The sequence below is a fragment of the Peromyscus californicus genome, unplaced genomic scaffold, assembly GCF_007827085.1.
Source record: "Peromyscus californicus insignis strain IS unplaced genomic scaffold, ASM782708v3 Scaffold_1__1_contigs__length_55948999, whole genome shotgun sequence".
Lineage (NCBI taxonomy): Eukaryota > Metazoa > Chordata > Mammalia > Rodentia > Cricetidae > Peromyscus > Peromyscus californicus.
Window position 1 is genome coordinate 20145305 of NW_026294492.1, and position 22579 is coordinate 20167883.

The 22579-nt window shown below is 51.2% G+C and overlaps 1 protein-coding gene across 1 annotated transcript; it reads left to right on the plus strand.

Moving 5' to 3' along the window:
• Positions 1 to 11150: 11150 nt before the first annotated feature.
• Slc35f6 (solute carrier family 35 member F6) lies at positions 11151 to 22502 on the plus strand. Its single transcript, XM_052746069.1, has 6 exons — positions 11151 to 11320; positions 18601 to 18673; positions 19371 to 19542; positions 19752 to 19964; positions 20588 to 20698; positions 21283 to 22502. The coding sequence occupies exons 1-6, from the start codon at positions 11244 to 11246 to the stop codon at positions 21753 to 21755; spliced, it is 1119 nt and encodes a 372-aa protein (XP_052602029.1). The 5' UTR covers positions 11151 to 11243; the 3' UTR covers positions 21756 to 22502.
• The last annotated feature ends 77 nt before the right edge of the window (positions 22503 to 22579 follow it).

A 22579-nucleotide genomic window follows, 5' to 3' on the forward strand; every position in this document is an offset into this window, starting at 1 on the left:
TGAAGCTCAGAAGACTCAAGTCTCTCTCCACAGGATGCCATCTCCCTTGGAGTGGGCCCCTGGGTGGAGTAGACATGTGAAGATGTTCCCAGGACACTGGGACCAGATTTCTGCCTAGACTACCCTGTTGCCAGGCTGTTTGCACCTCATGTATCAAAATCCAGCAGCATTTAGGGGCTGGAGTGTCGCTTAATGCTTGCTTGGCAAGTGTAAGGCCCTGGATTTGATTCCCAGCACTAGATAGATGATTGATAGATAGATAGATAGATAGATAGATAGATAGATAGATAGATAGATAGATAGATAGATAGATAGACAGATAGATAGATAGGTAGATAGACAGGTAGATAGATAGATGGATGATTATAGGTAGATGGTAGATGGATGATAGGTAGATAGATAGAATATAGATGGATAATAGATAGATAGATAGATAGATAGATAGATAGATAGATAGATAGATAGATACGTAGATAGATGATTAAATAGATGATAGACAGAGAGGCAGGCAGGCAGACAGTTATATAAAAATAAAACTTGACAGAGAAGTTAGGGTGATAATTCAGTTAGTGAAGCACTTGTTGTGCAAGCGTGAGAACCTGGGTTGCATCTCCAGAACCCACACTAAAAGAGCCAAGCGTGTGCTCAAGCTTGTAACCACAATGTTGTGTGGACAGAGACAGGAGCCAGCATAGTCTACTTGGCAAGATTGAGGACAAGGAGAGATCCCATCTCAAAGTGGACAGCTTCTGAGGAATGACACCCAAGGTCGGCTCTTGCACACACACACACACACACACACACACACACACATGCACACATTACCTAAAGCTACCCCCCACTCCATTCTCCCAATCTATCCTGATCTGAGGAAAGACAGGCCTTGTAATTTACCACACCCAGTCCCTGGCTCAGGACTCTACAGTAGATGTTTTCATTCCCCTCTGAACCCATAAAGCCAGTAGGGAAGTAAACTTGTGCCCACTGCAGAGTGGAGCCTCCACACGGGTCAGATAGATAGGGGTGTGTGACTGTCTAAGGTTCCACAGCTGAAATGTGTGCAATGAAGGAGCTTGGCTTCCTGGTCAGCATCAAAGGGTCTAAGAAGCACAAGGAAATCCTCAGAGGAATTTACAGAGGACTCGAAGAAGGGCCATTTTTTTTTCAACACCTCCCTGGGTCTGCCATTACTGAAAGGCAGGACAGGGACCATCTTGTCCCAACCATCTATTGGGAATGAGGGTCAGTCCTCAGCACAGAAAGCTGAAGCGATGTGTCCCAAAGCCCTGAGAGAGAGAGAGAGAGAGAGAGAGAGAGAGAGAGACAGACAGACAGACAGACAGACAGACAAAGACAGAGACAGACAGACAGAGAACCAGCCACACTGGAGCCAGAAAACCAGGCTGATGTCAATTATGGAGGGAATTTCTTCTCCCCTTCTTCCTGTCAATTTATGGTCAGAATCTGACCATCCACACGAAGGTAGGGATGCCCACAGGTGTCCGGAAGTCAGGCACACCCCAGGGAACTCCACAGCAGGGCGTGAAGACAGGATAGCTCGCACTGTTCACACCTTTGGTAACACTGACAAAACTTCACGAGGCTTGACCAGAGTTAGAAGGAGACCTCTCCACCCACCTGTCCCATCCCTCCATCAGGAAGCAGGGCCTAAAGAGGATCGAGAATGAGGTCCCAAGTCCATATTCTATGCTCTGAACATCAGGAGAGAGGCCTGGTCAGGCCGGCCCCAGGAATCCTGCGGGTACCGTCAGAGAGATTCAGGCTTAGCATCCCTTTTTCCTGCTCTTAAAGCACTGAAGACTTCCTGGAGCCTGTGCCCCAGGGACTTACAGAGCTCAAGAGCAAGGGCCACAACATAGACAAGACAACCGCTTCGACTGTTGCTGTTGCAGGCCAGACATCTTGCCAGCAAGAACCGTCATGCCCATCTTACAGGTGAGAGAGCTCAGGAAAGCTGAGTGGCTTCCCCAGGTCACCCAAGTGATACAGAGAAAAGCCTGGAATGCAGTGTTCTCTTACTATTCCCGCCAGCCTGGGCTATCTGCTGCTGTTGGCTTCCGGATGTCCGCCAACCTCACCAACACAGCCGGCACCCTCATGGGTCCTCAGCTGACTCTCACCAGCCCAAAGTCCTTCAGCCCTTCTCCCCTCACACAAGGCTGGTCCTCATCCGATGGTGCTATGCCAGCTCCAACTGTCCCCCCCACCTGCCAGGGTGAGCTAGGCAACCCCTCCCCGGGAGAAATCCTGGGTGATGGGCACTGGACAGCTCCATTTTTAACAAAAGCGCTGATTTGGGGAAATGAATACTTCAGGTCTATTTTCAAGAAAGGAAAACTGATTTCCCCTCCACACTACCACGACCAAAGCAAGCGGATGTAGCGCCTTGGGGAAAAGGCTCCCTTCTGGGAGGTACGGCGTCCATAGGGAGCAAACAGCCTCTCTGTCTAGAAAAAAAAGAAGCACCCTTTCCTCGAGGCACACAGCCCAGAAGGAAGCTGTGCTCAGCTGCGAGAAGAGGAAGAACTGAGCAGAGGCCCCGCCTCCACGGTCACTAGCACCTCGCTCAGCCAAGAGCATCCTTCTGTGGCGTCTTGCCTGCCCATCGTCTCCCCTCCAGCATCTGCTGTGGAGGTCATTTCGCCCCAAGTCACTAAACATCAAACATTACCAGCCCCTAGTGGTTTCCGGTGATTTTTAAATGAGGCTTTGACCAAAGACTCCTTTAAAAGGCCATCCTCTTTCCTTGGGCCACAGTGTTTACATTCGATGGCCCTTAAACAGAGCTGCTTTTAAGCAAAGACATTCACTACTTTCCTCACACGTCCCCATAAAAAGAAAAATCTGGAGAACGTCTGCGTCTGCCAGCCAGAAACTTTCTTGAGAACCCAGCAACCCGACGGCAGTGTGGGAAGTCGCTGCCCGGCCACGCTCCTTCCTCCCAGAGGTCTGTGGACATCAACCCCTCTGAAGAGGGCCCATCCTTTGATTTAAAGGGGTGATGACTACATATACGAATTCTTTACTGTGTCCAGGACACAAGCTACCTGAGGAACTGCACACAGCCTCCTACCTGACAGTAACCCCCATGTGGGAGCTATGATTATCACACCCATTGTACAGATGGGAATCTAAGTCTCAGAGAGGCCAACAGACTGGCTCAGCCCTGATTACACATCTGAGGCTCTTCGGGGCTCTTCCTCAGCCATGAAAGGCATAGAAGGAAGCCTGTCAAACCCAGGTCTCTCACCCCACTTGGCTACGCCACTTTGCCATCCTGGTTGAGGAGGCTTGGTTATATTCTCCCTGACCCTTGGCGAGACTGAAACCCTCAAAATTTCTTGTTTTTCTGAACTTCTCTGAATTAGCTAATCACCGCCATAATGTCCAAGATATCACCTCTCCTGGGGGGTTGCTTCTGGTGCCAAAATTGCCTCAGGTGACCCACAACCGGCTTTAAAGGCTGGCTAGCCCCAGCAGCATCTAGCCTCCAGCGGCAGGGTCAGCACGCCATCTAGTGGCCAGACTGAACAGCTTGTGATCTGGAAAAAAGCCCTGCAGATCTGGGGGGCCAGTTGAAAGGTTCAGAGAGAGGAAGTGACCAGCGTTAAGTTGCACAGAAAATTGGAATCCAGTCTCCTGAACCATCACCCGGTTCCTGAGCAGCAAGCTACGCTTCCCTAATTTACTGCAAGCTGTGTGTCTGGGAGCAGGGAGCAGCCTTCGATTCTAGTAGACGTGAATTAAAGGAAGTGTCCCGTTTGCAGGATGCCCTCACTTTCTGTTCCTGTCATTTTTTTTTTAATTCTGTTACCTTTCTGAATAGGTAAGTTTGCACATGGTATAAAATACCAAAATGCAAAGATGCATTTCCTTTCATCTCAGGACACCACCACCCAATTATCAGTTCCCACATGTCCAGCCTGACTTCCCATAGAGTTACAAGTATATACAGATTCTTGCATTTCTGCATGGGGCACCAAACATAATGCTCTCATCACCTCATCGACAACACCACTGTGCACTAGCACACAAGGAATGTCTTGACTCATAAAGTGACACTGTCCCGTCTCATGTGGCAGTACATGGAGCTTACATCATTTATTTAACCCTTTCCTAACAGACATTAAGTGATTCCCGACGTGTTTTGTGGACATCATGTGGCTCCCAATATCCATCCCAATAACAAACATTTTTTGGGGGAAAAATGTGTTAGAATAAATCCTTGAACAGTGGATCTGTTGAGGTTGCCCATTAGGATTCATTTTTGTCTCATAAACCAGAAAACTCAAACATGATAAAAGTGTAGCCGGGCGGTGGTGGCGCACGCCTTTAATCCCAGCACTCGGGAGGCAGAGGCAGGCGGATCTCTGTGAGTTCGAGGCCAGCCTGGTCTACAGCGCGAGATCCAGCAAAGGCGCAAAGCTACACAGAGAAACCCTGTCTCGAAAAAAACCAAAAAAAAAAAAAAAAGTGTAAACATATTCTTCATTTATCCCACACAAACAACAACATGTCTAGCAGCATATGGCCCCCGGGGACACATGACAGCTTCATACTGGAACACGCGGTGTACACATGTGATTTTCATAGACATGACCAAACTGGCCTCTTCAGATGTTAAACACTGACTTGATTTCAGTGTGTCGCTTCTCAGCATCTTCTTGTCACGGTTTATTTAAAATTGCTCCATTCAGGCCTGTGAAATGGCTGAGTGGGTAAGGTGCTTGCTGCCCAGCCTTGGGACCTGAGTTCAATCCCCAGAGCCCCATGGTGGAAGGAGAGAACCAACTCCTGCAAGCTGTCCTCTGACCTCCCCAAGAGAGTGCACACACACATTTGCACATACGCGATAAATAAATTTAAAAAAAAAGAGATCTTTCTAAAATCAATGACATTGTTCAGTTAGAAAGATGAAAATGCTGTTCCTTATGCCTTTAGCCTTCCGATTATGAAGTGCTTCTCACGGTCCAGAGAGAAACTTCCTTTTGCCCTGGTAGTCCGATTGCACTCACGAGCTAATTTCCTTTAAAAAGGGGAGCTGTGGTATGGAACATTGACTTCCAAGTACGGTGCAGCCATTGTGCTCCTGAACTCAGGACAGCCATGGTTACCTGCAGGAGATTGGGCCTGCTGGCAGTCTGTCATCGATGGGGGAGGGACTCAGGAGGCCGCACCCTGTCTGAGAGTTTATCCACAGTGAGCGGTGGCTGGTGGAGGGAAAGACATTTTCTTCAGTAGTATAGCCTGCGGTAAGGTGCCTGTGTACGTGCAGACAGCGCTAATGAAACTCAGAGAGAGAGAGAGAGAGAGAGAGAGAGAGAGAGAGAGAGAGAGAGAGAGAGAGAAAGAGAGAGAGAGAGAGAAACATGAAAGTCGCAGACAGGCTGCCTGAGAAGGGACTCGGTGGGGATGGGATAACAGACATTATATACATATGAAAATGTCACAATAAAACCCGTTTGTGTATGGTTCACATACACTAATGAAAATCAAACACGAAAGACAAAAACCTGGCATCTCTGCCTCCACTGTGCACCTGTCTCCTTCACTCCAGAAGTGTCGGGTCTGCTAGACAAGCACACATCTTGTGACAAGGATCAGCCTAGCCCACCCCCACCCTGGCAGCTGCAACCTTATCTCACCATCCCGACATAATGATCAACCGGATCACAGTTGAGCTGAGACTCATTAACTAGGTGTGTTCCTCGCTCCCCCTGCTCTGATCCTTCGCTGCCCACTCTGGGAGCTCATGTCAGTTACCCGAAAGGCAGAGCTAAGGGCACCGGTTCCCTTGTCTTCCTGATACAGCTCCGTTGATTAAAGCTCCTTCCTGCTCACCTCGGTGGAGCCCAGGCTGTGACCTGCTCTAAGCGACTGCACGTTGTCCGAAACAGTGGCTTTTACCAAACACCAGTTCCCTCCATTTCTGAGAGCACATGCAAAACAGAATAACCCCACATCTTGTCTGTGCACATGAACAGCCATGATCCACCCAGCACAGGCCACAAGGTGCACATCAATAAATGACTTATTTACGCAAATAAAATACTTACTCAAAACCATATCACCAAAAGAAAAACCCGAGCTAGTGAATTCATTAAACTCACCAAACCAAGGAACAAAGCAACAGTCTTTCCTGACCACATAAAAGGAGCTATAGGGGTGCCCACCAGCCCGTTGTCAAACTATCCAATGTGGTTTGACCCGGAGCTGAGGACCGAACCCAGGGCCTTAGCGCTTGCTAGGCAAGTACTCTACCACTGAGCTAAATTCCCAACCCCAGGAGAGGTGTCTTGACTCTAAAGTATACATACTGACAATTGTCAGCTCTTCCGTTAGTAACGCTTAACAGATGGGTGTGGCCCGTCAAGCAAGGACTTTAGTCTTGTGAAACTAGGATTCAGGAAAGCTTTAAGCATGAACCTGAAGGGAGTAAAGGATAGCTCCAGGTGGAGAACAGGGGTCGCTACTTCTAGAAAAGCCACATGGATATCCTGGAGTGACTGGCCAGCCCTCATTCTAGGGAGTGACTTACAGAGAGATTCCAGGTCTCTGCCATCAGCCACAGTGGACCTTGAAGATAAAAACTGGGCTTCGTATGCTTGCCCACACTGGGCAGGAAGATGGGCTAAGAAGGCATTAGGGCCTCAAGAGGCAAAGTCCAAGTGGGTGGGTATGCTTCCACATCAGTTTTACAAAATCTACATTACTGTCCTTTCTGTGAAAAAGGAAATAGTATTCACAGCTTGTATAGCAAGGCAGACTGCGGGGCAAGGGAGCCCAAAGCAGCCGGAGAGGGAGCTAGTTTGTAAGATCTGGACCCATCTAGGGGGCAGCACAAAAACGTCAGCACTTCTCATGCTCGGCAAAAACTTAATCCAGTCTTCGGTAAACCAGGAGCATTTTCAACAAATTTGCATGTTACCCTCAAAGAACCTCTAACTTCCGGTGCCAAATAAATGCTTGCCGCAGACCCTGTTTGTATTCAGAGCTGACTGCCAGTCTGTTTGCGGCTTGTCTGAAAGTATGAATATTTTCCCGACCAATTTAATCACATTCCGGATTAGAACAGAATTATTTTATCTTAGGAAGGACAGAGATAGGTTGGTGTACAGACGGGCCAAGTCAGATTTGATTTTTAAAAACATTTTTTTTTCTATATATCCTTGGGTCATTTCCCCTCCTGCGTCCTGTTTTCTGGCTAGAATGTGATCTCCCTTTGGTCACGCTGGGTGTGCTGTCCACCTCTCCCTTCAGGGTGGTCTTGAAAGGCAGCCATCTGAGGTTGTGGCTGGACAAGATAGACTTGAGAGAAAGAAGGCTGGGTTATATCTTGGGGGAGAAATTGAGGCAAGGGAACCAGGTCAGACCTGACAAGGAGAGTGTGTGACTGTCTAGACCACAGGGAAGATGAGTATAGACTGTCCACACTAGCAGAGAAGTGTGGACGTTGGTTCCCTAGCTCCTTTTGGCTGACTTCACAGCTGGTTTCTATGGTGACCAGAGATAATTAGAAAAAAAAAAGTCACTTGCTCCTTCCAGCTTCAGTCCCACATACGGTTATTCTCTTTTTCTTTCTTATCTTTATCCCTCTATCATCCCTACCCACACCCCACCCCACCCCATCCCGCTTTCTAGCCAGTGCAGATCACTCATTTGGGGGTGAATCATCGGATTCTAGACGTTGGTGTTTGACTCTCGGAGCAGAATCGAGGCAGATTCAGCCGAAATGCAGTCTTCGTTAAATTCGATTTCAGAAGAGGAGTGACTCATTTTATATCGCCGTCCTTGTCACTTACAGGCAGGGACACATTCTGAGATATGTGTCACACGTTCTGAGATATGTGTCACACATTTTGAGATATGTGTCATTAGGTGCAAAAGAGTGAACATCACAGGCTGCTATCAAATACTAACGTGGTCACCATGTCACTAGATAACAGGATCTGGAGTTCATTGTTGACAAAAGTTATTATTGGCAACTTGTCATACTAAGTACGTCTCTAATACTACCTGGGACAGACATATACTGAACAGGATTAATTATAATTTTTATTTTTGTGTCTGACCTTATCTGTGTCCACAAGGAGGCCAGAGGACAACTTCAAGCATTATTTCTCAAATTCTTTTTACCTTTTTTTTTTTCCATTTTCTCCTTTTCTCTCAATCTTTCTTTTGACTGAGTCTGGCCTGGAACTTGCAATGTAGACCAGACTGGTCTTGAACTCCCAGAGATCCACCTGCCTCTGCCTTCTGACTACTGGGATTAAAGAGTGCATGACCGCACCAAGATTCATTTTTCCTTTTTTCTTTCTTTCTTTCTTTCTTTCTTTCTTTCTTTCTTTCTTTCTTTCTTTCTTTCTTTCTTTCTTTTTCTTTTCCGGTACTAGGAAGAGAACCCAGGGGCCCTGCATGCTAAGTACAGGTCAGGAATACAAAGGTCATTCTCAGCTATGTAGCAAAATCAAGGCCAACCTGGGCCACATGAGACCCTGTCTTAAGGAAGAGGAGGAGGAAAGCCAGGCAGAGGAAGAGGACAAAGAGGAAGAAGAGAAGGAAGGGGAGTCATTTCCCACTTCCGTATTCGGCTTCTCTGCCAATAGATTTTCTCTATTATAAAACTCACCATTTTTAGTGTTTGGTATTTCAGGTGAAAAGAACTAGTTCAGTTACAGGCTGCTGTGAAAACTGAGGCAGAGGCCTCACATAGAGCTGATTGTCACTGTCATCCCGGGCTCCTGCCTCCTTGAGGAATCCATCCTTTGCTCCAGCATCCTTTGCCCCTTATAGGTTCTCACACAGAGTATGGCCGGTGTTCAGCCTTTCCTCCACTGCATCCTGAGCTCCTTGAAGGCAGTGACCTTGTCTGGCTGCTCTGGGAGCCCATACTTGACCCTGACTGGGCCTTACACTTGATGGGTTCTGGTGCCTTTGCCAATAAATCCTCCCATGGACCCGACTCCAGAGACGGCTGTTTGATGAATGCTTGCAACATGATATAATAAATTAAAATTCATTTTATAATGTGGCTCTAGAGACAGAGACTGTTCAGCAAGTGACATCATGTCGGGCTAGTGACACCAATGTCATTAGTAATGTTTACATTCAGGACAGTATCCTTGGCTTGAACCTATGGGAAAATAGTCCAGAATCCCACTGACTGTAAGAATGGCCTCCCATCGGGAGGAGGCTGGCAGATGATGTCCCTTTAGAACACAGTTGTGTTCCATCTATGGCTCCAATGCCTCAGTAAACAGTTTTGGATAAATTATGACTTCCTTTGAAATCACCCAAACTAGAAATGCCATGGAGAACACAAAACTCAGAAGTCCCCTCTTGGATCTCGTATCCCCCACTTAACTAAAAAGAGCAAGCTCCAGTGAAGGAAAGTTCTGGAGAATGTTCTACAGGTCCAAGACATGTTCTACACTCTCTCCTGCCTCTGGGCCATCAAACACATGACTCTTCTTGCATGAAGGATGTTTCTCACTCTGGTAACCTCCTGTATTTCGTTCAAGACCCCACATTCTCCATCTGATCTTGCAAAATAATTGTTACAGCCCCTTGAGGGTTTTTCTGAGTCTATACTACCATGTTCACAAGTTCAAAGAAGAGGTCAAAGGAGCTTATTTCTGTATCTCCAGTAATAGGATCATTGGAAATGGAGAGAATATGTATACTGGGTGAAAGCAGCCTTTGGGGTGTTCTTGTTTGTTTGTTTGTTGAGTTTTTTTTAACTTATGGTAGGGCATGGGCTGCAGATTAAATCCACAGGGAACAGGAAGGTGGGCAGCTGGCAGCTGAGAACCCACTCTCCTGAATTGTCCTCTGATTCCCACATGTAACATGTGCCCTCCAACGTACACACAATAAATAATTGTAATTAAAAATGTTTTTGAAGGCCAGTCATGAACTGGAGCCCATCTTGGAGTGCACAGTGAGCCGAAGGCCAGCCTGGATTATATAATAAGATCCTGTCTCAAAAACTGATTACAAGCCGGGCGGTGGTGGCGCACGCCTTTAATCCCAGCACTTGGGAGGCAGAGGCAGGCGGATCTTTGTGAGTTCAAGGCCAGCCTGGTCTAGATGAGCGAGATCCAGGAAAGGCGCAAAGCTGCACAGAGAAACCCTGTCTCGAAAAACCTAAAAAAAAAAAAAAAAAAAAAAAAACTGATTACAGGCTAGAAATCCTCTACAGACAAACCTAGGGCTGGTCATCCATTTGGATGCTTCTGGGCAGCATTCAGAGGGGTCCTGAAGGATAACTGGGGAGGCTTCGTGTACAAACCATACCCAAGCCATAGTGTTTGGGAGCCGGAAGAACCTGAGTCTGTGACCCCAACACACACACACATACACACCCACCACCACCACCACCACCATCACAACCATCACCCCAACCCCCACCCCACCTCCCCCACCACCACCACCACCGCACTCATAAGCATGATCTTAACTCCTTGGGCTTCTCTGGGTTTAGGTTTTCGTTTTAGTCTAATTATTTATTTAACTTAGTAACCAGGCTGGTCTCAGACTCCTTACAGTAGAAGCTGCCCTTGAACTCCTGTCCATCCTGCCTTCACCTTCCCTGTGCTGGGATTGCACACCCAGTTTGTTCTTACTAGTTTTAACTGTAAAAACACCCTACCGGAAGCTGGAACTCGACGCTTACGCCACTTTACTGAAAGATGTGAGCAAGTCAACGGGCTGGGATTCCCTAGGGACATCTCCCAGGCCTCCAGTTCTCTGGAGATCCTGGAGAGAGGAGATTCCCACGCTGTGGCTATTACCAAGTCGCCAGGCTCAACCTCTCAAAACTGTTTACAAAATGCTCTAGGATTGCCTAATCATCTCTGTATGATCCCAAGCACCCATTTTACAAACCGGGAGGCTAAGGGGGTGTACTCTCAGAAGTAGAGTGCTTGCTTAGCACGCATCAGGCACTAACAGTGCAAAAAGAGAGAGACAGAGACAGAGACAGAGACACAGAGACACAGAGAGACAGACAGAGACAGAGAGACAGACCCTCTAGACCCTGGGCTTCTCCAGCTCGCCAGCCTGCAGACGGACAGCAGCTCCGGGGCGGGGCTGGCGGGCGCGGGGCGGGGGCCAGCAAGGTCACGTGACGCTCGGCCCGGAAGCTCTTGAGTCGAAGACACCACCTCCCGGATGACCCGATTTGTAGCTGCTGGTTCAAGTGGTCTCCCCTGTCCACCACTATGGCCTGGACCAAGTACCAGCTGTTCCTGGCCGGGCTCATGCTGGTCACCGGCTCCATCAACACGCTTTCAGCAAAGTGAGTGTCTGGGTCGGGCCGGGAGGGGCCTGCTGGGCCCACGGGTGCGGGGCACCCTGCACCCTGCCCTGTCACCCTCCCGTCGTCGGCTGCTCTCCAGCCCCACCAGCCCTCCACGTTACCGAGAGAGCTCAGTCGCGCTGGCGTGGACGATGGGGTGAGAGGCTGGGAGGATGCGGGCATCTGAAGCCCGCTTTGATTCGCGGTCACTTCCGTCCCCGAGCCTCAGTTCCCTCATCTTTGAGCCAAAGGGTTGGATCACTTCCTCCCAGACCCGCTCTCCATGCTGCGGGCAGAGACTGGGCGCCTCCCTGCAGGGGCTGGGGGCCTGCAGAGGAGGTACCGGAGCTCCTACAGTGGCCGAGCTGAAGGGATGGGGAAGCCAGGAGAAGGTGGCCATAGGTCGTTCATGGAGAAAGGGGGATTAGAGCACATCTTGATGCTTAGTTGGGACTCTTATGAAAGCAGGAAAGAGAAAGGAACGCTCCAGGTGACTTGTTCACAGCATCAAATGCCCAGCTGGACTTTCTTATTTACTTCTGAGGTTTCTTCTGTCTCACAAACTCTATCAAAGCTGCGAATGCTTAGGAGAAGAGAAGTCACTTCATCAGGTGACCGTAAAGTGCCTTTAGTGTGGGAGAGCAGAAGGCAGAAGTGACCAAGAGAAGGTCCCTGGCTTTGAGATGTTTAGTATCTGAGGTGGAAGAGACAGGTGTGTACACCCATGCCAGTCACAATGGTCCCTCCCTTCCCCTAACGGAGGGCACACTCTGTAGAACCCAGAGTGGAGCCTGTGCGTTTCTTGGACTTATCTGAGTGCCTTGTGATGAGATTCTCATGTCAGTTTAGGAGAACTTCGAATGCTCAGCGTGGCTATTAGGCTGCTGTCCCCAGGGAGAATCCAAATGGTCATTTACTGCTTAGATAAACCAAGCTGACTCAGTCATTCCTTTAAAAACCTCCAAACCGGTCAGGTAGGAAGCCCGGGGATCCTCAGGCCCAGGAAGCCCCACCCCTTGAGGCTTCCAAGTCGGGAAGAAGGCTCCCAGGTGAGAGGCTTAACCTTTGATCCTGTCCTTTACCCTGTCTCCTTGCATGGGGCCTCTCGGGACGCCCCCTGCCTCGACCCCCATCTTAAGATAGGACCCAGAGCTGGACTGTAAACAGTGTTCTGAAGCAGACAGTGAGAGGATATGAATGAAGGTCAGGGGGAGCAACAAGCATACCGTGATGTGATGTGAGCTGCCCTTTGAAAATGGCATGGTTAGCCAGACGGTGGGGGCGCACACCTTTAATCCCAGCACTTGAGAGGCAGAGGCAGGCAGATCTCTGTGAGTTCGAGGCCAGCCTGGGCTACAGCGTGAGTTCCAGGACAGCCAGGACTGTTTCACAGAGAAACCCTGTCTCAAAAAACCAAAAGAAGAAAATGGCGTGGTTAGCCTGTGGTTCCCTCTAGGTACATCCACATCAGCGGCAGGCGGCCAATACATAGCAGCCAGGCCCACCAAGTTCCAAGCCAACTACCTTAGCGTCCTTTGACACGATCTCAGGGAGGGGGGTGAATGGGTTCATCATCCCTCGATGGGAAACTGAAGCACAGAAAACATTCAGTTGCGTGCAGCTTCAACTCAGCTCCCAAGGGATGTCTTCGATCTGAGTCTGAGTGGTCCATCTCTGGAATCCATGCACTTACCCGTCAGTTAAGAGCAAGGCCGGATACCTCACCATTCATTTGGGGAGACTAGTCGGTTATATAGCTGTTTACCTTTTGAAACAGGGTCTCACTCTATAGCCCCTAGCTGGCCTCGAACTCAGGACCCTCCTGCCTTCACCTCCCAAGTCCTGGGTTTACAGACATGCACCACCATGACCATGGACATTTCATTATTGTTATGAACAGAAACCATCCAGTCTGACCCCTACAATTTACAAAGGAAGCCCCCAAAGAAGTTGCTTCTTGTGACTTGGCTTACTGATGTCAGGATGATGTTAGGACTGTACTGCCCCCAAGTCCTGGCTCTGTGGGCTTTCCTCTCTTATCTCCCTACTGTGTCTAGAAGGTGTAATCCTATAAATGGTATCCCCTACACCCCCACCCTCAGGGTACCCTCCTTATGGGACTAGACAGCAAGCCCTACCCAGGTCAGGGAATCCTGTCAATCATCCCACTTGCTCAGCTTAAGAGCCTCTGGCAGGCAGACCTGGGCAGTGTCTCGACTGTAAGAGAGCACATACTGTCTTTCCCAGAGTCCTTGGGAAGACTGGCAGCCTCCGATGAGGAAGCGTCTGAGAGCGTGTGCCGCCTGCCCTGCCGGGACCACAGGTCGGCTCTCTCTTCTGCCACTCAGCAGGTTTCCAAAGACCACAGAGAGCTATCACATGCCCACAGAGAGAAGAGCCGTAACTGCAGCCTTGACTAACCCTTACAGCCCTCTCTGGGCGTTGGCCAAGGTCCCCTCCCTGGGAAGTGGTGCTTCTCCTTTTAGTGGCTGTTTCCCTGTCCCCTCACCAGCCACTTCTGTTGACCAAATCCTTGAGACCACGCCATTTATGTCGGCCTGAGTCAGCGCCCATGGCAAGTACCCATTTCAGAGAGAGCCTCATTGTCCAGATGCAACTGAGGTTCTCCACCGGAAGAACCAAGGTCGAACAGACCCTCGAGTTCCCTCCTGTGCTCCCAAGCAGCCCCATCCCAAGCTTCTGAGGATTGACGAGCCCACCCAGCCAGGGAGAGCTTATGAACCTGACCTGTGGCTCCTGTCTCCAGCTGTGGCCAGGAGACCCTGCCTGGCATCACCAGGCCCTTGTAAGAGAAGAAGCGCCCACTGTTCCTTTGACTTTTGTCCTTGGCACTTTGCCCCCTGCCCTTTGGGTTCTATGAATGACTTGGCGTTGATGCTTCTACGTGGCTACAGGACCAGCTTGGGAGAGCCTGTCCGGAGGGCAGGGCAGTGGAAGGGATAGAACGTGAGACTTAGAAGCTGTGTGATGAGAGGAAGCGCTGGGCCTCTGTGAGCCTCAGTCTCCTCAGCTGTAAAATGGATATGATAGGTTCTGCCCTGTTCCCCCCCAAAAACTGTAGGAAGGCCTCCTCAGCGATGGGAGGGCTTGCCACCAAGTATATCCTGTCATAATAGAGGGCCACCTACTCACAGGGAAGCCGTGGCCTTTCTGAAGACCCCTGGATGAGACAAAGGAGCTGTCTCACTAGCTTGACCAACCTGTGGGATTCAGGAGGGAATGGCAGCAATTCTGCAGGACTCAGCAGTGACTGGACACATCGGACATGTCTTCAGTCTCTGCCTGTCACCCCTGCATGCACAACTCCGAGAATGCTGAGCTTTGAGTGTGGGCATGGAAGGCCCGCTGTGAGTGACTCACCACCCAGAATGGTTACTCACCCCACAGCCTGCCTGCTGACACTCAGGGGACCCTGAAAGGAGCTGGCCTCTGCCAGGAGAGGGTATACCCTCCGACCGCTTCAGAATAAGGTGTCTAAAGAGAGCGGAGACCCATCTGTGGGGCTGCCCCCCCCCCCCCCCCCCCCCCCCCCGTCACCTCAGCAGGGACAGACTGGAGTAAGAAGGTTGGGAAAAGTTGAGAGGGTGAAGGCACAGAACTGGATGCTAGCATTCCCAATGCCAGCCCCGGCTACCAGCCCCCGTTGTACGCCGTGATTCCCATGGCCCATCTTGGACCCTGGATTCATCCATCCGTCAGATAAGGGGTGTTGCAGGATAATGGCCAAGTTTGTTTTAGTTCCACGTGTCATGGCTGTGAAACTTTGGAGACACCACCCAGAGCCCTTCTAGCCTCCTCTGCCTCAGGCAGCAGAGGGTGTCCAGAGGCTGAGTGCTCCCCCAGGAACTTGTAGGACAAGTCCAGTGAGACCACACTGACCCTACCCAAGAGAAGATGGTTCTGGCTGCACGTGGAATTGAAGGGGAAAGGGACATAAAGCGGTGTGTACTGAGCATCTGCTGGAGGCCTGGTCTTACAGGAATTGAATTATCTACTGCTTCTGACACTTGTCAGCATTGGCCTGGGAACATCTGGAACGCATCCAGCCTGTGTGACCCAAGGCTGAGCCTTCTGGGTGTTCTGTTTCTGATGGTAAACCATAGTGGGGCTCGACCACAGATATGCACGTTCTAAGCTGGGAAAACCTGAACGTGTCTCTGCACCCCAAGCCTTCGTCGTTCTCTGAAAACGACGATCCTTGTGAGGTTTAACCACACTGCCCGTGCAGTGTGCTCTGCGCAGGCCTGGCATAGGCAGAGCTCAGTGAATTGCATGTTTAAAAAAAAAAATTTGTTTGTGGGGTGCACACTTTTAATCTCAGCAGAAGCAGTTAGATCTGTGTGAGTTCGAGACCAGTCTGGTCTACATAGTGAGTTTGCAGCCAGCCAGGGCTACATAGTGAAGGGGCCAGTCAGCAAAGTGCCATCTGACTTTAGGGGTCATAGCTGTCATCCTCAGACACTTTGGATTTTGGATCTTGTCTGTAAAACATGCACGGTAGCCAAGACCCCTGCTCTTGTCTCCTCCCAGGCCTGAAGAGATACACTGGACTGCAGCTGACACCTAGTCCTTTGGTTGGATAAGTCCTTAGATACAAAGAGATTCCATTTCTCCAGTGGGAAGCCAGCCAGCAATGCCTGTCCAGACAAACCAGGCCTACCTTGTAGAGAAAGCCTAGACAACTAACTCTTAAGGAGAAAGTCTTAACTGGGCAGCCAGCCAGCTAACTCTCCAGGAGACAGGCCCAGATTTGTGCCCTGTTGCACCATCACGGGCCACCCCAGACCCATGGGAAGTCAATCGCCTGGACCCTGGGCCAGGGGCCAAAGCACCTATCACATTCCCAAGCTAGCGTCTGGAAGGCTCAGTCAACAGAACCTCTCGGACTGTGCAGGGATGTGCAGGGAGCAGCGGGGGGGAGGGTGTGGAAGGACCCATGCTAAGCTCACTCAGACCTCAGTGAGTGTGGGGTGGGAATGAGCATTAGATGTGAGCATAGATTGTGAGCACAAGCAGTAGCCCAGGGTGCTGCTGGGTAATGGCCACACTGCTGTATCCAGCTGTAGAAGGTCTTCTTGGGTGTCAGTCTGTGAGCTAAAGGAATAGCTCCAGGATGAGAAAATGACTTCGGTAACAACCACTCACCTCTCCAAAGGGAAGCACGGGCCTCAGCTTGTGGTTGGCTGCCGTAGGCTTGATATCACCACTTCCCTTCTACCTCCTGGAGGAGCCCTGGCTTGCTCCCTTACTGGGTCGGTGGAGGAGCCCTGGCTTGCTCCCTTACTGGGTCGGTGGCTCTGAGCCCTTCACTCGGTCTCACCCTTTCCTCTTGCTCAGTGGCCTCCCCTAGGCCTTCACAGAGGCTCTTTCAACCACAGCAAGCATGAGTTCCCAACGGGCCTGCAGCTTGTCTCGGGCCCCCACTCATGCCCCGTGTCCCATTCCTCCTACCTGTAAGCACAAGAGCCGGAACCAGTAGCAGATGAGGCCCCAGAAATGAGAGAAGTTCTGTCATGGAGTAAGGGCTTTTTAGATCCTTTGGAGCTGAGGCTGGGACTAACTTTGTCCCGTCCCCTAGCCTTACAGAGCTCCAGATTTCTCCCCTCTAGCCAGTCATGTTAGAACGTCTCCTTTCAGTTGTCTTTTGGCCATAGTTCCTAAGAACCCTCCAGAAGTACCCCCCACATCCCACTGCCCTACCCTGTCCTTTGGGAACTCAGGCTTATTAACTGGTTAAGTCCGGAACAAGGGGAACAAGGGTATGCTACAGTATGGCTTCCCTAGTGAGATGTTTCAAGGAAAAGACCTTTCCAGAGGAGCCCTGAGTCTTGACCTTAGAGACGTCCACGGTCTGGTATGGGAACTGCAGTGGGTGTGAGCCCATGCCCATGGGGAACAGCTAATGTGCATCAGCTGGAGTCAGGAGGCAACAAGGCTGCTACAGTCAGTTTCTCAGCTGACCTATGATGACCAACATGAGGGAAGGGCCACCATCTTGCCAGTCTCTTGTCTGGGCCATATCATTCACATGGCTTAGTCCTGGGCCCACAGGAGCACCTCCAGAAGTTAGCAGCCAGGAGGGTGGAAGATTAGGAAGGCCTGGGGTAGTTGATCAGAGTCACAAGGGCAGAGTGGTTCCAGGTGACAAGGGATCTCCAGCTAGGAAATGGACTAGTCTGGAAGTAAAGTCAGAGGAGCTTTTGTGCTTAGGTGGCAACAATTCAGAATGACGGGTGTAGCTGCCTGAAGTGTGCTGGGAAGGGTTCTGGGTGGGGACCATTTCCACCACCGGTCTGTCCGTGGTGGTCCTCACTGGCATTTGTACTCCATGGCAGGTGCCGCATGCTTTAGGTAAGCATTGGAAGGGCCTTCTGGGCTGTGAAGGATCCAGTGGTCATCTCCTGGGCCTTAATGCCCCTCTAGACAAGAAGCTAGGTTGGTTAGTTGGTTGGTTAGTTGATTGGTTGGTTGGTTAATTGGTTAGTTGGTTAGTTAGTTGATTGGTTAGTTGGTTAGTTAGTTGATTGGTTGGTTGGTTGGTTGGTTGGTTGGTAGCAGGTCTCTACACATAACCTAACCTAGCCTCAAACTCACTGTATAGCTCAGGCTGGCTGGCCTTGAGCTCACAGCAGTCCACTTGGCCTGGCCACTTTAATGCTAGGCTTACAGATGTGTGGCCCCGTGTCCAGATGACCAGACACTTTTCATGTACTGGTCCCTTTGACAGTCTGGTAGAGATCAAAGATTTCAAAAGAAGCCAAACAAGTTGAAATAAAGTTACCAAACATTAGAGAGGAAATGTGCTGCCAGGCTTGGTACATGCCTATAGTCCTAGCACTCCAGAACCTGAAGCAGGAGGATTTCAAATTCAAGCCTGGATTGAATAGTGAGACCTTGTCTTGGGGGAAGAAGAAGAAGAAGAAAAAAAGAAATCACCCCCTATTTTGCAATGTGTATGTTTAATACACTAAATTTCAAGCCGTGGCTTTTAATTTTATTTTGAGGAGTAATGTGTGTAATGCACGTCATATAAACAACACTAATGTAACCATAATACCTGATTTCTACAAGTTGTACAAGCACAAGTGCTGTGATTCTGTTTGGAGGTCGATGAAACGCTGTCTTAAAACCCCTCCCCATGGAGACAGGCTCCTCTGAAAAGGAGTGTCAGCTGGGGCCGAGTGTGAGTCCAGCCAGGTGGGGCATCCACCATGCCTCCAGTCTGACCTCCCCTGTCTACCTCTCCCTCTCTGCTGCAGGTGGGCCGACAACTTCAAAGCTGAAGGCTGTGGAGGAGGCAAGGAGCACAGCTTCCAGCATCCCTTCCTCCAGGTACCAGCCTCTCCCCCTGCCCATCTCCAGGCTTCTTCAGCTGGGCACCCCTGGGGCTGCTCTCTTTCCTGGCCTAGGGGTGAGGCTCACCTGGTTCCCCAAAAGCCACCTACCTCTCTCCTCTCCCAGAATAGGGTCCGAATCCAAGAGTACCCCAGGAAGGGGCTTAGTCCTCTGTGGGAGGTCTGTATGATCCTGATGAGTGGTCATGCTCTCACCCTGCCCCATCTGGACACATGGACACTAGCTCCAGTGACAGAAGTGTGGGGTACATCTCCCTTGAGCCCAGAACTCCACTGGGATAGGGGACATGGAAGTTACCCCATTTCTGGACTGAGGGTTGGAAGACTCAGATTTGTTCCCAGTGTGTTAGCAGCTGGCTATTGGGCCTTCCATGAGTCTTTGAACCTGTCTGAGTCTGTGTCTATATCTGGATTTTGAAAGATTGGCCTGATGAATTGAGTCTACACCATGCCCACACCCCATAGGGTGTCCATTGAGATGTTATGGGGCCTATGGGGCCTAGGGACCTGGCTGGCTACCCACAGCTACTCTGCTTTTGTCTGTCTGACATTTGGGGGTTCTAGGGAAGCTCTTGTCTGAAACGTGGTTATATGAAAACAAACAAAAACCAGTACCGATAAAGGAGGGCCCCGAAGTCCCGTCAGTGCTGAGTCCCCGAGTCTTGTTCCTGCAGGCAGTGGGCATGTTCCTGGGAGAGTTTTCGTGCCTCGCCGCCTTCTACCTGCTCCAGTGCAGAGCCAGAAGACAGTCCGACTCCAGTGTAGAGCCCCAGCAGCCCTTCAGTGCCCTGCTTTTCCTGCCGCCAGCCCTGTGCGACATGACTGGAACCAGCCTCATGTACGTGGGTACGTAAGTAGCCTGGCCAGTGAGGCCACGCTGGAGAGGCCACCAGGGAATCGGCAGCCCCACCCCACCCTGGCACTCCCCACAGTCTTCACACGTGCGCACCCAGGACTTTGTGAGCAAGCTCATCTTGTCCCTACTCCCCGGGGACACCTTGGTGGCTGCCAGCCTTTGTCCTTAACAGCCAATCCTCATGTCTTTCCTTCCCCAGCCCTGAACATGACCAGCGCCTCCAGCTTCCAGATGCTGCGGGGTGCGGTGATCATCTTCACGGGCCTGTTCTCCGTGGCCTTCCTGGGCCGGAGGCTGGCACCAAGCCAGTGGCTGGGCATCCTGGCCACCATTGCGGGACTGGTGGTGGTTGGCCTCGCTGACCTCCTGAGCAAGCATGACAGTCAACACAGGCTCAGCGACGTCATCACAGGTGAGGCCAGCTGGGGACCTGCGGCTGCTCCCCCTGTCCCCAGTGCCCCTCTCTGTCCCCTGACCCTCTCGGGAAGCCTAGCATAGAGTCGTCCCACAGATTCACCCGAACTCTGCCATCTGTGTGTCCTGGGTCGGGTCATGTACCTAATGGGGACATGATGGGTTACAGTGTGAGGGAGACCAGAAGACCGTGACTGTCCCAAGGGAAGAGACAGACAAGCAGCGTGAGGGAGCTGTCTGGTCCTGTGGCTCCTCTTCACAAATACAAACTGTTGGTTTGGAGAGGGACAGAAGGACCATTTACTGACACATGCCAAGCCCCATGCATTTCTCATCCCGGTAACCCAGACCCGAGCACACGCCACAGTGGCACCATTGTACAATGAAGTGGCCACCCGAGCCACTCAGAATCACAATTACACCCGAAGTGGCCTGTTGTTTGTGTGGTCCTCAGGCCAAGGCAGGTCGCGGGGCCATCTAGAACCCCAGGCCTGCCTGCTGCCCTGCCCTCGGGCCAGGAAGTCAGGAACTGGCGTGCCCTTCTGTCCCTGGATCCCCCTGTCACCGCCCCCCAACCCTGGTCCCAGCGTGCCCCGCTTCACTCACGCCTCTCTTCCCCAGGTGACTTGTTGATCATCATGGCCCAGATCATCGTTGCCATCCAGATGGTGCTGGAGGAGAAGTTTGTCTACAGACACAACGTCCACCCACTCAGGGCAGTGGGCATTGAGGGTGCGTGCGTGCGTGCGGGCACAGGCCTGGGAGCAACAGCCGGTGGGAAGAGGGTGCCGGGCAGCGGCAGCGTGTGCTGTGAAAAATATGAAAGTGGAGCTTAGGGCAGGGGCTGGTAGCCACTTGATAGACTGAGCCTCCATCCCCACAGGGATGTAGGCTAGGTGAGAGGAGCCAGAGAAGAAAAATGATGAAGATACACGCCCCTCTCTCTAGAGGCGGAGACAGCAGGAAGGGGCCAGACAGTCCCCTGAGCTTAGACCATTTATACTTGGGGACCTCATTTGCCGAGCCATTTTTTGGGTCTCTTGGGGCGGGAAAGGTGACCTTGGAGCCACAGCTTCCAACAGACAGGAGGAGGGAAGAGGAACTTCCCGACAGGGCAAGTTGTGAGTTTGGAAACCAGTGAGGCGTCATTTGCGTGCCATATAGGTTTGACGTCAGGGCAGAGGGACAGATTCCAGGAGTGGACCACAAGAACCTAACGAAAACAGTGGTTCTGAGAGGAGAGGCTGCCTACCTGTGGGCCACGCTGGGAAGGCCCAGGCAGGGTGGAGAACGTGATATCTCCTTGCCTCCCCCAGGCTTCTTCGGCTTTGTGATTCTCTCGCTGCTCCTCGTGCCCATGTACTACATCCCCGCTGGCTCCTTCAGTGGGAACCCTCGTGGGACGCTGGAGGATGCCCTGGATGCCTTCTGCCAGGTCGGCCGCCAGCCCCTGATCGCCCTGGCTCTGCTGGGCAACATCAGCAGCATCGCCTTCTTCAACTTCGCGGGCATCAGTGTCACCAAGGAACTGAGTGCCACCACCCGCATGGTGCTGGACAGCCTGCGCACCGTGGTCATCTGGGCCTTGAGCCTCGCACTGGGCTGGGAGGCCTTCCACCCGCTGCAGATCCTCGGTTTCTTCATCCTCCTCATGGGCACCGCCCTCTACAACGGGCTGCACCGTCCACTGCTAGCCTGCCTGTGCAGGGGCTGGCGTACGCCCACCCAAGAGGGTGAACAGGAGAGACTGCTGGGTGACAGCCGGACTCCTATCAATGACGCCAGCTGAGCCCCTGGTGGGGGTCTCTGCTGCCATCAGATGACTGAGGCCATGCAGACTGGTGGGCTGTGAGAGCCCTATCCCTAAGGCCTCACGCCACCCTTCCCTAGTGACCCCTTCGGGCAGCTGCTGCCAGAGAGGATGGCAGAACACCAGGTCCTCTTTTATTCCTGAAGCCTGTAATGTTGGGACCCAGCCTCCACAGGCCTGGATATGGCATCCACTCTCAGCCCTCCCAGTTCTTCCTGCTGTGCTAGGGCAAAAATGTGAACTTGAACAGCAGGAATTCACAACCCTAATATTTTGTGTTATACACTAACTTGTCCTGGTAGATTATCTAGCTTATGAATCATAAGCTACAAAGAATCCAGTGAGCAGATTCAAATCGGAACCGAACTTGTAACATACTCCTTAAGCCTGTCCGAAGACCTAGCTTTAGGTCTCGACTGCACATACAGTGTGTGCACCAGATCTGGCCACTCTGGAGCACAGGTGTACATGATGTGACTTCAGTGCCTTGTGGCCCCAGCATTCTGTGGGCCTCTGATTGTCACTAGCCTGAGAAAAGAAAAGTGGTACCTCTCCTCCCCATGGTGGTTTTTTGCCACTCTGCAGCCTTGGCTGTCCTGAAACTCATGACATAGACCAGGCTGGCCTGGAACTCATGATGTAGACCAGGCTGGCCTCGAACTCACAGAGATCCACCTGTCTCTACTTCCTCAGTGCTGGAATTAAAGGTATATATCATCATGCCTAGCACCTCGTTAATGATTTAATGTTCTGTTCTACATACTCCAGGGCCTCTCTGCTTGGGAAAGACTACAGGGGGATTC

Coding starts and splice junctions, on each gene's coding strand:
- Slc35f6 (XM_052746069.1), top strand. CDS start 11,244: ATGGCCTGGACCAAGTACCAGCTGTTCCTGGCCGGGCTCATGCTGGTC. Junction 18,674..19,370: donor TCCAGCATCCCTTCCTCCAG/GTACCAGCCTCT, acceptor TTGTTCCTGCAG/GCAGTGGGCATGTTCCTGGG. Junction 19,543..19,751: donor AACCAGCCTCATGTACGTGG/GTACGTAAGTAG, acceptor TTCCTTCCCCAG/CCCTGAACATGACCAGCGCC.